This window comes from Prionailurus viverrinus, chromosome A1 (genome assembly GCF_022837055.1).
Source record: "Prionailurus viverrinus isolate Anna chromosome A1, UM_Priviv_1.0, whole genome shotgun sequence".
Classification (NCBI taxonomy): Eukaryota; Metazoa; Chordata; class Mammalia; order Carnivora; family Felidae; genus Prionailurus; species Prionailurus viverrinus.
The window spans coordinates 51,743,888-51,762,951 of NC_062561.1; the positions used below are offsets into that span (position 1 = coordinate 51,743,888).

Consider the following 19,064-nt stretch of genomic DNA (forward strand, 5'->3'; position numbering starts at 1 on the left):
GGATGAGCACTGGGTGTTGTATGGAAACCAATTTGACAATAAATTTCATATATTGAAAAAAAATAAAATAAAAATAAAAGTAATTGTATTACCACTGGTGGTAAACCACTGGTGGGGGGGGATCAGAAGTAAGATAAGGTAAAGAAGGCAGTAAGTAAAGAGTGCATTAGCCATTTACTCTGAAGGGTAAGTAGAGCATGATTCTCCTGGAGAACTCTGGTAGATGGTGTTGAACATGGCCCAGTTACCCAAACTGAACAATGAGAAAAATAAGGTATTTTTCCACGAACTACTCATCCAATCATTGGTTTAACGCCTTTCTGAAGGCATTAACTCTGACATTTCTGGTTTGCCCTTCCCATAAGCCAAGAATGTCTCTATGGCCAGTATGAAAGCTCTCAGGCAGAAAGTCATACACATAAGTAGCATAGAGATGAGTGCCAAAGAGGTATGGCTTGGGCACTAATAACATCTACTACAGTGTCTCTTACGCAAAAGATAACTCTGGTGGCGCCTGGGTGGCTTGGTCAGTTAAGCGTCCGACTTCGGCTCAGGTCATGATCTCACGGTCTGTGAGTTCGAGCCCCGCGTCGGGCTTTGTGCTGACAGCTCAGAGCCAGGAGCCTGTTTCAGATTCTGTGTCTCCCTCTTTCTCTGCCCCTCCCCTGTTCATGCTCTGTCTCTCTCTGTCTCAAAAATAAATAAACGTTAAAAAAAAAATTCAAAAGATAACTCTGTGTTTCCTTCCTCAAGCTACCATCTTCCTTTCTTCCCTTTAAATACTGATTTCTAAATACTCCTTTCTCCACCTAAACTCAATTTACTTTCCCACTAAAATGTGACTTCTCCCTGCCTTCTGGGAAACGGAGGTGGGGGTGAATGGGTGTTAGGTCATTATGATCTCTTAATGTGAACTTTAAGATGATGTCTCAGCCATCTATCTAGCTAAAATTTAGCTAATATACAGAAAAAGAGGCAGTTTATAAGTGATGGTATGTTCATGAGGAGTCTTAGAATATATTGAACATAATGTATGAGACAGGATTAAGAGACTCCCAGCAACAGACTTTTCAAAATACAGATCAAGGAAAAGCTTTTAGCTATAAACCACACACCAGGAAGTAAAAACAATTAGGCAAAAATTGAAATCACAGGACTGACTGAAATAATCAAGGAAGAAACTTAGAGAAAAGGGTACCAAGAATAGACTCTTGAGAAACTAGCTCTTCTCTCTTCTTATCTAGAGAAAAGGCATTGTTATTTCTATACCTGAAATCTAGCACATGTTGCACCTATCATTCTTTCTTCATCCTAACACCAAAACGTTCTCAAATCCACCAATTCCTCTATTCCCATTGCCTTTTCTCAAGATTCATTATCACTTGTCAGAACCACTACAAATGTTTCTTTAAAGCTAGTCTTGAGTTGGGGATCTGCACCTTTCATCCTCTATAATGCTACCACAGATATTTTTGAAAATTCAAAGTTTAACTCTATCACTACTGTTCTCAAATAAAGCAATATTTGGACATAATAATCTGGCCCCAACATGTTTCTAGTCTCTTCTATGCCCTTATTCTCATTCACACAGTTCCCCACACTTTAGTTCTTGCTAATATTTGTGTTTTGCACTTGTTTGATTTTATCCCCAAATTCACAATGTAGCTGCAGCAACTATAACAGTCTACATAGGAAATTAGTCTATAATCCAAATGTAGTCTGCCACCTATTTTTGTAAATACAGTTAGACTGGTACACAGCCATGCTCATCTGTTTACATTATTTATGGAGCCTATGGCTACTTTCAAACTGTAACAAGAGTTGAAGAGTTACAACAGAGACAGTACTGCCCCAAAGCCAAAATACTTTGTGCTATCTGGCCCTTTACAGAATTAAGTTTGCTGACCCTTCACCTATGAGACAATATCAAACAGCCTCATATGTGAATAACTGGACTCCCAGAAGGAAATAAGATAGACTGAGTATGAAATAATATTTGAGGAAGTAAAGGCCAAAATGTGCCAAATTAAATAAAAATTATCACACAGATCTCAGAAATTCAAATGAATATCAAGCACAAGTTAAACACACACACATAAAAACCTTATTTAGGCAAAGCATAGTCAGATTACTAAAAATCAAAGATACAGAGAAAAATCTTAAAAGCAGTCAGAGAAAGAATGCTGGTTCCAGTATGGTGGCATAAACCCAAATACAGGCTATCATCTCACTGTTTACAACTAAAAACTGTGGACAAAATTCAAAAAGAAAAAAGAAAAGAAAGAAAAAAGAAAAAATTACTTGACAACTCTGAAAAGCAAACAAAAGCTCCAAAAGTGGAGTTAAACTTAGAAAAGCAACCCCCAGGAGAGTGAGCTTCCAGTTCAGTTCTTTTTTCCTCCTTTCTCTTTCCTCTTCCTTTTTCTCCTTTCCTCTTTTCTTTCTGGCCAGAGGAATTAAGGAAAGGAGCTCCTGAGTACTGGAGAATGGGGAGGAAATCCCAAAAAAGAGAAAAATGAAAGAAAGGAATCCTCTAATTCTGTCTATAATACAAGTCTTGGGCTCACTCTGGAGCCATACAGGTACAGGTCAGCCTTCTATTATAGACTCAGAACTGAACTGAGATTTGAAGCACCACCCACAGAAGGCAAGACCAAATTTGCTGTCTGAACCTAAATGGGTTGACAGTCTGCTAAAAGAAACAACAAAAATGTAAGTTTTCCTAAATTATAAGAAGCCCCCAAGTTTATAAAACATAACATTCACAATGTCCAAGATATAATCCAAAATTCTCACAATGTAAAAAAGCAAGAAAAATGTGATTAATTTCAAGAGAAGAAACAATTAACAGGTGCTAACCCTGAGGTGATCCAGATGTTCTAATTATCCAATGATACTTTTAAGCAACTACTGTAAATAAGCTCCATCAAGTCAAGGCACACACACTTGAACAAAAAATCCCTCAGAAGACATAGAGAAGCTATTTTAAAAATTAACCAAATGTCCAATTTTAAACTGGAAAATACAATGCATAAAATAAAAAAAAATTTAAGAGGCGGCTCACTAAAGGAAAAACGAACAGACTTGTAGGACAATCTCAAATGTTACTGCTGATTGTCATCGGAATCTTGGAAGACATTCGGGCAGAATATTTTAAGAAACAATGGCATCCCAAATTTGGTGAAAGACAAATTTACAGATTCAAGAAGCTGAGTGTTCTTCAAAGAGGCTAAATTCAAAGAAAATAATGACTAGACACATCCAATCAATCTGCTGAAAATCAAAACCAAAACCCAAAAAAATTCCTGAAAGCAGAGAAACATGACATACTACACAGAAGGGAATAAGATTCAAATTACCAAAAGTTTCCCATCAGAAATCATAATGGTAAAAAGACAGTGGAACACCATCATTAAAATAGTGAAAGAAAACAAGAGTGTACGCAGAATCCTACATCCACCTAAAATATCCTTTAGGAATGAAAGCAAAATAAAGACATTCTCAGATGAAGAAAAACAAAGACAAGTTTATCCCCAGCAGACTGCTGTACAAGAAATGCTAAAGTACTTCAGGCTGGAAGGAAATGTGGCACCTTCAGGAAAGAAGGAAGAACAGGATTAGTAAATATACAGCTAAACACAAAATACTACTTTTTCCCTTTAAGTTCTTTAAAATATTATGCCTATTGTCAGCAAAAAATAGTATACTGTATGGTGAGTGGTGAGTTTTTCAAAGCATGCAGCCATAAACATATATGCCAAGTATAACATAAAGGGGGGGGAGTAACGAAGTAGGGGGGAAAACGATCTGTATGGCTGCAAGGTTTCTCTATTTTAAGTGAAGCAGTACAACAGTAGCTCTAAGTAGGCTGTGAAAGGTTAGGTATACATAATGTAATTAAAATACAAAAAGATAAACCCAAAAAGGCCAATAGATATATTAAAATTGATACCAAAGAATAATCCAAAAGAAAGCAGAAAACAGAGGAATGAAAAACAAAGAAGAAAACATAAGACAATATAATGATAGCCAACCATATCACTAATTATGTTAAATATTAATGATCTAAACTCTCCAAATAACAGCCAAAGATTGACAGAGCAAGTTGAAAAAAGAAAAAAAAAAAAAAAAGCAAAACCCAGCATATGCTGCCTAAAGGAGAGAAATTTTAAATATAAAAATACAGATAATTCAAAAGTACATACATGGGAAAAAACTTACCATCCAAACAGTAAGCATAAAAAGGCTGGAGAAACTATTTTAATATCATATTAAATAAGTTCAAGACAAAGAGTATTACTAAGGATAAAGAAAGATGTATCATAATGAAATAAAATAATAATTATCAAGAAGTGGGTTTTTTTTTTATGTTTTTAATTTATTTTTGAGAGAGCACAAGCTGGTGAAGGGCAGAGAGAGAGGGAAAGAGGATCTGAAGCAGGCTCTGGGCTGACAGCAGCTAGCCAAACGTGGAGCTTGAACTCACAAACCTGAAGATCATGACCTGAGCCAAAATCAGACGCTTAAGCCAACTGAGCCACCCAGGTGCCTCTATCAAGAAATTTTAATAATTATTCACATAAATGTACCTAAAGCAGAGCCCCAAAGTACATGAAGCAAAAGCTGAGAAAATTAAAAGGACAAATACAAATCTACCATTAGAGTAGATATTTTCAATACCTGCCACTCAGAAACTGATAGAACTAGACAAAACTGAGTATAGACATAAAAGATCCAAATAACACCACCAACCAACTTGAACTAATTAATACAGAACTCTATGTGCAAAAATGGCAGAACATACATTCTTTTCAAGTATACATGGTATAATCACCATGGTAGATCATATCCTAGGAGATAAGGCTTATCTCAATAAATTTTAAAAGATCGAAATCATACAAAATATGCAGAATGCAATTAACAATAATATATATAAGAAAACACAAAATATCTTAAGATTAAATAAAACAATTCTAAATAATGTATGGATCAAAGATAAAATTTTAAAAAAATTAGAAAATATTTTAAACTAAATGACAAAGAATATTCAGAATATCAAAACTGTGGGATTCAACTAAAGCAGTGCTTAGATGAAAACTCATAGTTTTAAATACTTGTGTTAGAAGTCTAAAATCAATGACCTAAGATTCCACCTTAAAAAACTAGAAAAAAAGAGTAAACTCAAAGTAGAAGTTATACTGATAACAGAAAAGTCAATAAAGTAGAAAGTAAATCAGTAATAGAGAAAATTAATAAAGCCAAAAGTTGTTTCTTTGAACTTATAAACAAAATTGAGAAACTTCTGGCTAATCTGATCAAACAAAAAAGAAAACTCAAACATGAAGAATGAAAAAGGGATTATCACCACAAATGCCACATAGAAAAGAATACTAGAACAATGTTATGAGTAACTTTCTGCCAAAATGTTCAACAATTTAGATGAAATGGACAAATTTTTCTAAAACCACAAGTTACCAAAATTGACATAAGAAATAAAAAATTTGAATATCCCTATATATATTAAAGAAAGAAACTAAATTTGTTAAAAGCATCCCAAAAGATAATTCAGATGGTATCCCTGATGAATTCTATCATATATTCAAAAAGAAATGAGACCAATTTCATGGAAACTTTAAAAATACTCCTTTAAAAATACAGATTATTGCCCAAATCATTTTATGAGACAAGAATACCTATAATACTAAAACCTGACAAAGACATTAACAGAACAATACCCTTCATAAATCTAAACCCAAAAATTCTTAACAAAATATTACCAAATTCAACAATACATCACATTGGGAGAAAGTTTTATACCAGGAATGCCAGGTTGACTTAACATTCAAAAATTAATTCAATTTTTCCCTTCTTTCTCTTAACATATAATAATTTCAACAAATGCAGAACAGGTATTTGCCAAAATTCAAAACACATTTATGATAAAAACTATCAGCAAAGTAGGAATATTAAAGAACTTCCTCAAATTGGAAAGACCATCAAAACACCCACAGTTTACATCATAATACTGAAAGACTGAAAGACTAATTTGTAATTATTTCCTCTTCAGATTAAGGAACAAGGAAAGATGGAACTTTCACCACTTCTATTCAGCATTGTTATGGAGATTCTTGTCACTGGAATAAAAGTTGGAGGAACATTTCTGATTTCCGGAAATCAGAAAGAATGATGATTGATTTTAGAACATTCCAGAGAATCTACAAAACAACTATTAAAATTAATTCACAGCATTCACTACAATCCATCTATTACACTACAAAGATTCACTTGCTTCATACAAATTCTGGGAAAAGCTCTTCCAGAATTCTGGTTGGTTCTTATTTCCTGGAGAAACTTTTCAGAGGAAGTAAAGTAGGACAAACTAAAGACCCCACCACTGTGTTTCAGATGGTTTCAAGGCCAAAAGATAGTTATAGCCTGTTTTCTGCTAGTAATTTCAGATTCCCTTCATCTTTGGCTAGCATTTCTGCTGGTCCAGGTGGCTGATCTTGTGAGGCAGTCACCAGGCCTTGCTCATGCCCATTTACCATTATAACTGGACCAGAAAGTACCAAGAGAGACCCAGCAGATCACCTGTGTGCCAAACCCCCAAGCTCCCTCATGTAACAGCAGCTCTACCTTCTCCCAATGATCTGATACATTAGCCCTGGGCGACTCCTTTCCCTAGAAATGGAGTGTCAAGTCCCAGAGGTAGCCATGCCTAAAAGTGAAACAGGACTCTGTAGTTTCTTCTGTTGGAAATGTTTCTCTTCTGAAAGCCAGGACCTTTTAAACCCCTACTGCTCAGCTACAGAGAGGAAGCATAAATTCCCCAGTGGATCACTGAGAGTGATGCTAAGCAGAGTCACTCCTATTGCCATGTGTAATGGTTCCAGCTAGGAACCTTGCAGGGTGTAATGTCAAATTGTAGGGTATCATCATCAGTTGTGCCATCAAAAGATTGTTTTGCTGCTCTATCTGGTCAGAAACTTCTTGATGTGGTGCATGATGGAACAGATGGATCCCATGATTGCTAAAAAAAAGTGGGTCGTTTACTCTGAAATGTCATGTGGGATCTTATGCTGATGGATCAAACACTCTGTAAGCCCTCAAACAGTAGCCAATGGTTGAGCCCCTGCAAGCTGTAAAGGCAAACTCATACTTAAAACATGTGTCAAGTCCAGTCAAAATGAATCATGGTCTCTGTGGAGGATGGTTAGATTCCACTACTCAGGCAGGACATTCAGCAACTCAGTTGCTGAATGAGTATTGATAAGTAGAAGTCTATTATTGGGTCTTTGCATAGCCATCATCAGTAATTTTTCCACAACACTTATAGGCCGAAAGAAACACCTAACAGTAGTGTTTATTAACTAGTTAGATCTAAATAAGTAATAGAATTTATGTCCTATAAACTTAACCATTTGGAAAAAAACACATAAATTGAAAGAAAAATATTTTTATTTTGTTCTTGAATAGCCACAATTGCTTAAGAATAGGACATGTACAGGGTGCCTGGGTGGCTCAGTAGGTTAAGCCTCCTACTCTGGCTCAGGTCATGATCTCACAGCTCATGAGTTCGAGCCCCACGTCGGGCTCTGTGCCGACAGCTCAGAGCCTGGAGCCTGCTTCAGATTCTATGTCTCCCTCTCTCTCTCCACCCCCCCCCCCACTAGCACTCTGTCTCTCCCCCGCCCCCCCTCTCTCTCAAAAATAAACATTAGGAAAAAATTTAAAAAAAAAAGAACAGGACATATACAATGCTAAACACTGCACAACTTCTCAAACTTGGAATCAGATTGAACACGCCACCCTCCTTTTCTGTTTTACACTAATTTGTGTGCAGTGGTTGATTTGTATCACAGCAACTACCAAAAACCCAACTTCAAAAAGATATGGCATCACCAAAAAGAATGTAGCATGACCTAATGTCAAAACTGCGAACAACTTTGGGGTGCTTGGCTGGCTCAGTGAGTTGAGCATCTGAGTCTTGATCTCAGCTCAGGTCATGATCTCACAGTTCATGAGTTTGAGCCCCGAACACTGAGCTGATAGTGTGGAGTCTCCTTGGGATTCTGCCTCTCCCTCTCTCTGTCTTTCCCCATCTCTCTCAACATAAATAAACTTAAAAAAAAAAAAAAAAAAAGAACAAAAACTGTGAACAACCTCAAGCTAGTTATTTGTGACAGATGCTAACATGTTTCCTTTGAAATTCTGAAATATCCCATGGTATTCCTATGTGTCTGCTGTGGTGTTTCAGGGTGCCTCAGTGCAGTTTGGGAATCACTTAGCACACGCATGTGTATACCCATGCATGTGCACTTCCTTTCTTACCTTAGTGGGCCCAGCATCTCCCACTAGGCTCTCTTATGACCTAACTCTAGTTATTGATTTGATGATAGCCAGTAGAGGAGAGAAGAGATGAGAATAGTAAGGGCAGCATAGTCCAGGAAACTACCCTCTAGGCTAGAAGAAGCCCACTTTTGCAGGCCCAAAGAGCTTGACAGAATTGGGGTTTCAAGGTTTTCAAGTGTATCAACTCAGATGTCCCATCTGAAGAGTTAGGGTCCTATTCATTTCCAACTAAAGCAGACACTGACATAGAAGACTTGTTGAGAATTCAACCCACCCTGGAGTTCTGCCCTTGAATTAAGTCTTGGGCCTTAACCTTTAGCTTTTTTTTTGTTTGTTTCTGTTGTAGAAGATGAGTTTCTTTACATAATGCTAAAGAAATAACTTAACTTTCTCATTTTGCCCCCAATTACCTTCTGCCTTTGCTTTTCTCCAATCTATCAACATCAATCATCAACAACCATCTGATTATACTGTCCTTGTAAGTAATAACTTCCCTGAACTTCTAAAAAGCTTAAAATATTTGTACCCACCAGTGCATTCCTTCTACAGGAATTCCATTCCAATTCACCACTACTGAAAGTTTAACAATTGCACAGCCACACTGTATGCCAACGGTTATTAGTATTGGCGCTCCATCTACAACCCACAGTGGGTCTAGCTCTAAAACCCCATTTTAAAGTCTACTTCCTCAGATCACTCCTGGCACCACAACTGTCTTAGGTAAGGCTCCCCCAGGAAACAGACTCTGAAATCGAGATATGCACACCAGGAGTTTACTGGGGAATATCCTCTGAACCAACAACTGTAGGAGAGTGAAGGAAGTAAGATGGAACAGAGGAATGAGCTGAATTGTAATGCAGTCACAGGAAGACCTCAGCCAATCCCATGTGGACCTCTGGTGTTGGGACAGATCTTCAAGGTTGTTCTGCCTTAGGGTAAGAGGGCCAGAGATTTATATCCCTAAAGAGTACATGTACTGGGTAGAGGCTGACCCTGCAGAAGAGTCATGACTTTGAGGGAAGCAGTTCTCTTGGCTCAGGGAAAGCTTGGAAAAGGACTTAGCCGGCAGTTTTAGCTGCCAGTATTCCCAACAGCTAGGAGCACTTGTACATGAACAAAGGGATCTGGGTGGTGAACCAAGCACCCACCACACCACTACTGGGCTATTACACTATTTTAGCTAATGAGAGGAGAGAATTAGCATTTACCCTGCCTTCTCAGGAGGAACCACAGTTCATCATCAGTTGATGAGAGAAACTCTTTTTCGCAGAAGAGCACCAGCTCAAAAATACAGAAAGAATTAACAGAAGTATAAAAATCATCATTTTGAAACCCCTAATGAAATAATTGACTCAGATAAGGATTATCAAAGAATGCTAAAACCATTAGTGAAAGATATTCATAGTGAGTGTACCGAAGTTATGACCTATGATTACCTGCTTATTGCACATGAAAAAAGGATACATTTACAGAGGAGAGATCTACTGGGTACCATCTTGCCAAAGTAATTAGACTGAGCATTATTAAACAGTGACACAACCTGAAAACATCTGGATAGGATGCAATATGTAATACTCAGTCCTATAAGCCAAATATTCTTGCTAAAAAATGTGTAACCAAAACTTAATGAAGCTTAAATCCTAACTGCCATTTATAGGAAATACAGGGATAGAAGACATGGAGACTAACAGTATCTGAGGTCCTGCCCTTAAGGAGCTAGATTTATAAGACATTCTAGAAAAGATAAAATATTAGTGACACAAAACTGATCCATGGTAGCCAGGGGCTAGTGGTAGGAGGGAATTTCCTGAAGAAACTTTTTAGAATGATGGAAATGTTCTATACTTGACTGTGGTGGTGGTCCTAAGACTCTTCAAATAAACACTTTATTTTTTTTTTTTTAATGTTTATTTTTGAGAGACAGAGAGAACGCAAGCAAGGGAGGGGCAGAGAGAGAGGGAGACCTAGAATCCAAAACAGGCTCCAGGCTCTGAGCTATCAGCACAGAGCCCAAAGCGGGGCTTGAACTCACAAACCGTGAGATCATGACCTGAGCCAAAGTCAGAGGCTTAACTGAATGAGCTACCGAGGGACCCCCTCAAATGAACACTTGAAAAGGGTAAAATTTATTATACATAAATTAAACCCTGATTAACCTGACTCCTCTCCAAAAAGCTGAATATTTAATGTTTTTTAATTAAAAAGAGTATTCTGACTACTCTTGATTTTTTTAAACAAATATCTTAAAATGCAAAAGTATTTTTAAGTTAACATTTTCATTTTATTTTTAAGCCTAAACACAAGATTTTCTCTTAAGTTAGGGCTAATTTATTTCATATTTCATATTTCTACCTACCAATATGCCAACCGAGCAGTTTTTGCCTTAAAATACAGGATTCCATGGGGCACCTGGGTGGCGCAGTCGGTTAAGCGTCCGACTTCAGCCAGGTCACGATCTCACAGTCCGTGGGTTCGAGCCCCGCGTCGGGCTCTGGGCTGATGGCTCAGAGCCTGGAGCCTGTTTCCTATTCTGTGTCTCCCTCTCTCTCTGCCCCTCCCCCGTTCATGCTCTGTCTCGCTCTGTCCCAAAAATAAATTAAAAACGTTGAAAAAAAAAATTAAAAAAAAAAAAAATACAGGATTCCAGAGACGTAAGAGCTATATGAAACAAATTATTACCTAATCATAAATACAGATATACAAACTCTAATCCAATCCCACATCACTAAAATACTCCTACAATAACATCTCTTTATTGTTCAAAACCATCAGTGTCTACTGAATAAAATGTAATTTGTACCTTGCTGTTCAAGCTGTCTCACCCTCTAACCACAGTCTCCATTTCCAAAATGAATTCCCACTGCTCTCCCTCATGAATACCTACATGATAGCTCTAACAGAACTCTTAATATTACCTGCACATAAACTGTACTTTCTCACCTTTTGCTCATACTTTCACGCCAGCCCAGAATGCCATTTTCTTTAACACTTTTGTAAGTACCCATCTTTGTATTTTTCACCATTACCCAGATAATAAACTCAAGTGTAGAAACTATGTCTTATACAGCTTTATTGGGCCAATGGTTAGCACCAAGTAGTAATCCCTCAACTTTGTTGGACTGACTACTTAACCTCTTAAAACCAAAATCCCATGCATCTGATATAAAAAAGCTAAAGGAACTAAATGGGTTTAGCTTAAAGAAAAGCAATTCCCCACTTTAACCATAATCTCTATTGTTTCTACTTTGTTATTCTACCACTTCAACCGACATACCCTGACTCTTCCGTATCTCCTGTTCTATCACTCCCCTCCTTGACATCACTTTCGTTTTTTACCGAAGGATCAATCAATGTCACCAAACTTTCACTTTCTTTTTTTTTTTTTTTGACCTCCAGTCACACTTTAACCTTGAACCAATTCAACCAACAGCTTTCCCATTTCTTTGCTGAGTGGAAAAACTTACAATATCATGCTGATTAGAGTTTTAAATATATAATTTTAATAGTAACAACAGCGGCAGCTGCTGACATTTAATGAACATTACCCTGTACTAACACAATGTGCTTTTAATAGTCCTATAAGGTTATAGGTAAAGAAACAGACAAAGAAATGCAATTAACTTGCCCAACTTAGAAAAAGGTAGAACTGGGATTTGAACCAAGGCAGTCTGCCTCTAAGGTAAATTTAGCCACAGAGCTATAGTTCTTCCCAAATGCAATGCTATACTGCCATTCACATACAGAAACGATCAAATATTCCTTTACTTATTTCCAGCCCAACCTTTTCCTCAAGCCAATGCTCCAATTTTGATTCATTCATTTGTATAAAAAATATATTTATTGAGTCAATGAATAAAGGAAATCATTATTCTCACATTCATCACAGTCACTGAGACCAAAAATTAGAATAAAACCTGATTTTTGCCCCATCTTTAAGTCCTCAAATGCCATATGTCCCCTCACTCTCGGCAGAAATCAACAATATTTAACAGCACTTAATGTGTCAAGCACTTTACATATATGGATTGGTTTAAGCTACAAAACAATCCTCATTATTATTATCCCCATTCTACATACAAGAAAAGTAAGGCATAAACAAAGACAAAAATAAACAAGCGGGACTATATCAAAATAAAAAGCTTCTGCCCAGCAAAGGAAACTATCAATAAAATGAAAAGGCAAACTACAAAATTTGAGAAAATATATGCAAACCATATACCCGATAAGAGGCTAATATCTAAAATATATAAGGAACTCATATATTCCGACAGGAAAAACAATTAAAAATGGACAGAGGATCTGAAAAGATATTTTTCCAAAGAAGACATACAGCTGGCCAACAGGCACATGAAAATATGCTCAGTATCACTAGTCATTAGGGAAATGCAAATCAAAACCACGATGAGATTATTACCTCACACATAGAATGGCTATGATCAAAAACAAGAAATAACAAGTGTTGGCAAAAATGTAGAGAAAAGAAAAACCCGTGCACTATTGATGGAAATGTAAACTGGGCAGCCACCGCGGAAAACAATATACGGGTTCCTTGGGCACCTGGGTGGCTCAGTAGGTTAAGCATTTGACTCTTGATTTCGGGTCAGGTCACGATCTCGAATTAGTGAGATCAAGACCCACTTTAGGCTCCACACTGAGCGCAGAGCCTGCTTAGGATTCTTTCACTCCCTCTAAAATAAAATTAAATAATTAATTAATTTTTAAAAAAGGAAGAAAAAACAGTATGGAGGTTCCTCAAAAATTAGAAAACAGGGTCGCCTGGGTGGCTCAATCAGTTGAGCACCTGACTTTGGTTCAGGTCATGATTTCATGGTTCATGGGTTCGAGCCCCACATTGGGCTCTGTTGCTGACAGTTTGGAGCCTGCTTTGGATTCTGTGTCTCCCTCTCTGTCCCTGCCCTGCTCATGCTCTGTCTGTCTCTGGGTCTCAAAAATAAACATTAAAAAAAAATGTTTTTTTTTAATTAGAAAATAGAACTACCACATGATCTAGCAATTCCTCATTAGAGTATTTTTCCAAAGTAAATGAAAACACTAACTCAAAAGATATCTGCACCCCATGTTCACTGCAGCATTACTTACAATAGCCAAGACATGGAAGCAAACTAAGTATCTATCAATGGATGAATAGATTAAGAAAATGTGGTATATAGGGGTGCCTGAGTGGTTCAGTCTGTTAAGCTTCCAACTTCAGCTCAGGTCATGATCTCACCGTTCGTGAGTTCAAGCCCCACATGGGGGTCTGTGCTGACAGCTCAGAACCTGGAGTCTGCTTTGGATTCTGTGTCTTCCTCTCTCTCTCTCTGCCCCTCCCCCTGTGTGTGTGTCTCTCTCTCAAAAATAAACATTGAAAAAAAAGAAAATGTGGTATATATACACGATTGAACATGATTCAGCCATAAAAAAAGAAATCTTGCCATTTACAACAGCATGGATAAATCTTGAGGGCATTGTGCTAGGTGAAATAAGTCAGGCAAAGACAAATACCTTAAGATCTTATCTATACGTGAAATCTAAAACCAAACAAAAAACCTAAACTCATAAATTAACAGAGAACAACCTGGTAGCTGGGACAGAGATGGGTGGTGGGTAAAAACAGGTATAGGTGTTCACAAGGTAAGGTTATAAAATAAGTAAGTCATGACAATGCAATGTACAGTGTGGTGACTATCGTTAATAATACTGTATTGTATACTTGAAAGTTGCTAAGAGAGTAAATCTTAAGAGTTCTCATCACAAGAAAAAAAAAAGTTTTAAGTATGTGGTGATAGATGTTTATGCCTGTTGTGGTGATCATTTTACAATATATACAAAAATGGAATTATTACGTGGTACACCTGAAACTAACATGTTACATGCCAATTATTTCACAATAAAATTTTTCTTAAAACAATCTGAAGCATATAAGTTATATAATGTACCTAAGGTCACACAGCTAAAAAGTGGTAGAGCCAGGTTTTAAAACCAGTCTAGCTTCTGGGGTGCCTGGGTGGCTCAGAGGGTTAAACAACCAGCTCTTGATTTCGGCTCAGGTAATGATCTCACAGTTCATGAGATAGAGCCCCCTGTCAGGCTCTGCATAGATAGTGAGGTACCTCTCTTCCTCTCTCTCTGCCCTTCCCTCCCTCCCAAAATAAATAAACATTACAAAAATAATAATAAACTCGTAAAACTAAACTAGCTTCAGAGTCCAAGCTCTTAACCACTTCACTAGAATGCCATCAAAGTCACTGACTCCATTAGGCTTGGATCCCTCAACTACTCTACAGGACATCTAAAACATAATTCACAGTAATACATTCAACAATGACTGTTATCTCGTTTGCCTTGTTTTTTCCTTGAACACAAGCTTCTTTCCACCTCAGAGCCTTTATAATTTCCTAAAACACTCTTACTCTAGATCTGACTTCCCATTATTATGATTCAACTTAAAGGTCTACTGCCAAAGAAACCTACCCTGACCACCCTACCTAAAATAGCTCCCCCACTATAAATCATCTATCAAATGAAATCAGTTTTCTTCCTTTCATAGTTACGTATCACTACCTGAAACTATCAGTTGTTTATTTCTCCCCTCTAGTGTGGAAGTTCTAAGAGAGTAGAGACCTTTTCTGTTTTGCTCACTGCTACGTCTTCAGCACATATAACAGAGCCTGGCACATAGAAGACATTTGGTATTTACAGAATGGATGCCAAAAATTGTGCTATACATTGGGATTACTAAGATGAATATGATGTAAGTCTTACGCTCAATCAACTCTAGTCTTTATTCAATGGCTAACCTCTTCACCTGACATCTTAGACTTGTCCCTGAGATCTGACTTCTCTCACATCAATTATCTCCTCTCTCACTTCTTTAATTTCTCTTTCTCCACATACTGAACATTTCCCAGCCACTCTTCCATATTTGAATATCCTTCCCTCAACCCTGCAACTCCATTACCCCAACATCTCCTAATGACTCCTCACCACATCTATGACCACTTCCTCAACAGTCATCAGTGACCTGGAAAGTGTTCTCACTTTTTTAAAGAGTTAACACTGCTAAGGACTTTCAATCCACTTTCTTAGGACCAGAGCTGCCACTGTCTCACAGCTGTCTTAACTTTTTATCTTTTTTTTTTCAACTTCCTTTACTGTCTCCTTTTTCTCACACCTTTATTTTTTTTTTTTTTTAATTTTTTTTTTCAACATTTATTTATTTTTTGGGACAGAGAGAGACAGAGCATGAACGGGGGAGGGGCAGAGAGAGAGGGAGACACAGAATCGGAAGCAGGTTCCAGGCTCTGAGCCATCAGCCCAGAGCCCGACGCAGGGCTCGAACTCCCGGACCGCGAGATCGTGACCTGGCTGAAGTCGGACGCTTAACCGACTGCGCCACCCAGGCGCCCCTTTTCTCACACCTTTAAATTTGAAGCTCACTAGAGCTTCATCCTCTATCCTTGCTCCCTTCTCTGTCTGCTAGATCTCTTCTTCTACTCGAACTCAACTAGTACCCCTATTCAAATAATTACACTATTCATTCACAACCTAAATCCTAGCTCCACTAGCCCCATCATATTTAATAAGAAATGTGATTGAATTCTTAAGCAAATATTCAATAAAGGATAGTTGCAGGCTGACTTAGATAAAATAATGTGAACTAAAATACGCAATAATGTTCTAAACAAGCACTAGAAGGCAATATTACACAACTTAAGGCTGGTTTCCATGACTACTTCTCGAAATACTTGAATTTTTCATAAATTGTAATTGACTGCTTGTACAAAAATGGATCAAAGACTAAAAATCACTCATAAATTTTATATGTGTGATTAAAATACATTAATTTTGTCTAAAACTGTTAATCTAGTTCCAGATGCACAAAACTGTATTGTTACATAAGTATATTAGTAGAAAGTTAAAATAGGAATATATCAGTAGTAAATCCTAAGACTGGAAGAACATACAAAATAAATTTAAATTCTTTGAGAGGGATCTGCAAAGATGTACCACAATTCAGAGACTCACAGCTCAAAATTATACCCACCACAGAAAACTGTCTAGTGAGGTTCTGTGCTATTTTCAAAAACATGAGCAAGAAGTAGACTTGTGCCACTGTGGCCTTCAGTTTGGACAGCAGAAGGTAGTTACATATATTTACATCCATCTAATAAAACTGCCCAATCCTGTCAACAATTATAGACATGAGAAGACTGGTTTACCCAGAAGTGTGAACAAAGCTCCATCTTTACAACTCTGCAAAGGATAAGAACCCCAGTACACTATGGTAAATTACAAACACCTGACTTACAGCCTAGTCCCTTTCATAATGAAAGAAAAGGGCATCTTTTTATTGTCTAACACACTGAACATTCAATAAATACCATAAACTCTCTGTAACTTATTTGACAAAATACTACTATGCTTTCCCATGTGTTGCAAGAAGCTGTGAGAAAAAAAAAAAAATGATGAAGCCAACTCCCAATTACCACTGTCAAAGCCAAGCTGGTGAAACAAGTCAGTCATCATCCTTCGGGGTATGTGGCATGTAAGGACAAGGAAAAGAAAACAATAGGAAAGCCCTCAGCAAACACACACACACACACACACACACACACACACACATCTTCAGAAAAGGAAAATGAAAGTGATTTAATATCTTCTACATGGAGGAAGCTGAAGATGCAGCGAGCCTAGGATGAGATGTAGTAGCTACTCAAATTTTTTAGTTGGTGGGAGGTAAATATTGTATAAGCAGTCATATTTCGAAGTTCTACAGCTTTCCCCTTTCCCCACAAAACCCCCTAACCCACTATACTCTAAAGCCTATAAGTGACAGAGGAAATAGAACATATGATGAAGGGAAATGGCCGATGGGACATCAGAACACAAGTGCAGCTGCAATCACATCTCTAGAATACCAAAAGGTCCAGTTACCAAAGTACAGCTCTAAAAATCTGTATCAGACACCTTTCACATCCACATAAATCTCCATCTGCATCCCTTTTGCATAAATCTTTTAAATTTAAACTCCATGCCTTATCCTAAAGCATGATTATCTAAAACTCATCCTATATATATGACACTATCCTTAACCTATACCATTGCTCCCGTCAGTGAAAGGCAGATTTTTTATGGGAGGTGGAAAGTGGAGGATGGAATACCATTGGGGGGTTGGGGTAAGAATACGTGCAAATACCATTGCGGCAGAGATACTGGAAACGCCACTTCCCTCACCACTTTTGCAAATTCTCTCCGTGAACTGCCCTCTTCCCCTCAACCAATCTCTCCTCCTTCCTCAACAATACACACACACGTGTCATAACCGACTGGTACCATCACCTTTTCTAGCATCCCATGCTACCTCCCATTCTCACTAACCCCCCACAAAGACAGTCACACATACACACAGAGCAGAAACTGTTGCCACCGCACCCTCCTATCTTAGTTAGTGCTTCTACCACCCAGCATCTAGCGCTTGTAGAAAGCTTAGTAACCAGGTACGTAGACACACATACATACATGCATACACATACACACACACACACACACACACACGCGCGCGGTATGTGGCGCAAGAAGGACACTGAAGACGCACCTGGAGGCTGGGTGTCCAGCGCTGCTGCCCCCTTGGTCCCTGTCACTGAGCGCAGCTGTGTAAATCCTCCGGTAGCGGTCGGCCAGGGCCCGGCCTGACAGCAGCAGCTGGTAGTGACCCCGGGAGTCCGCGGCCGGCAGCCCCAGCCCCAGCCCAGCGGCAGCCAAGGAGCCCTCCGGAACCGGCATGAACAGCGCCCCCGGCGCCGGGGAGGAAGAGATGGTGGCGGCTGGGAAGAATCCGTCCCCGCCGGGCCCCGAGGAGGCGGCGGCGGGGGAGGCAGTCGCTGAGCACATCATCATCCTCGCAGCCGCCGCCGCCGCCTCGTCCCCGCGGGCCGGGCAAGCAGACACGCGCGCGCACACACAGCCCTTTTCCAACGACGACGGCTCCGGAGGCGGCCTCTGGCTCCCGCAGCACGAGACTACAAAGACAGCGTCCTCCTTCTCCTCCTCCGTCTTCTCCTCCTCCCCGCTGCGCCGCCCTCGCCGCTACTGGGACCGCTCATCTAACCCCGCCACCTCGGGAGTGTGAGGAGGAGGCGGTGCCGCCGCTGCCGCCGCCGCCACCGCTGCCACCGCCGGGGCTACCCGCAATGGGAAGCTGCCGGCCGCACTGGGCATGCGCCACTCCTCGCACATGCTCAGTAACCCCAGCCCCTTTCCCTCCCCACCCCCCTCTCGCCACCACTCCCTCCGCCTCAGGGCTTTGGGTGTGGGGAGGTTGAGTGGTGAGGAATCTGAAAGAAAGCCACTTCTCCGGGTTTTACTAGCAGCTTGAGGAAGAGTAAGGAAAGCGCTGGGAAGGCTGTCAGCTAGCTACATGCTATTGGCATCAGGTAAAGGGGCTCCCTCCAGGTGGGAGAACTTGGACCAGAAAGAGGAAATGTCCCACCACCAGAGAATGAGTGTCACGCACTCCTGCTACTTTTTTCTCAAAGGTTCTGCTGCCAACATGAAGATTTACTGGGAACAGTGCTGGGTAATTCAGAATCCAAGGCAAAGGAGGCCAGCTAAATTAGAAGTATCTCTGGCGATTTTCGTTTGTGGTTTTTATTATTAGGATTAAAATAGCTTTTACTTAAAAAAAAAACAGGTAGTAAGCTAGTGCATTC

General features: G+C 39.1%; 1 protein-coding gene across 10 annotated transcripts in view; it reads right to left on the reverse strand.

Moving 5' to 3' along the window:
• Nucleotides 1-18,553, reverse strand: part of MYCBP2 (MYC binding protein 2) — a 286,982-nt gene extending 268,429 nt beyond the window's left edge. For all 10 annotated transcript variants that reach the window (XM_047853582.1, XM_047853618.1, XM_047853590.1 and 7 more), the window contains exon 1: nt 17,951-18,553. In XM_047853582.1, the coding sequence (XP_047709538.1) occupies nt 17,951-18,252 (302 nt within the window). In that variant the 5' untranslated portion in view covers nt 18,253-18,553. The remainder of the gene's footprint in view (nt 1-17,950) is intronic.
• Between the last annotated feature and the right edge of the window lie 511 nt (nt 18,554-19,064).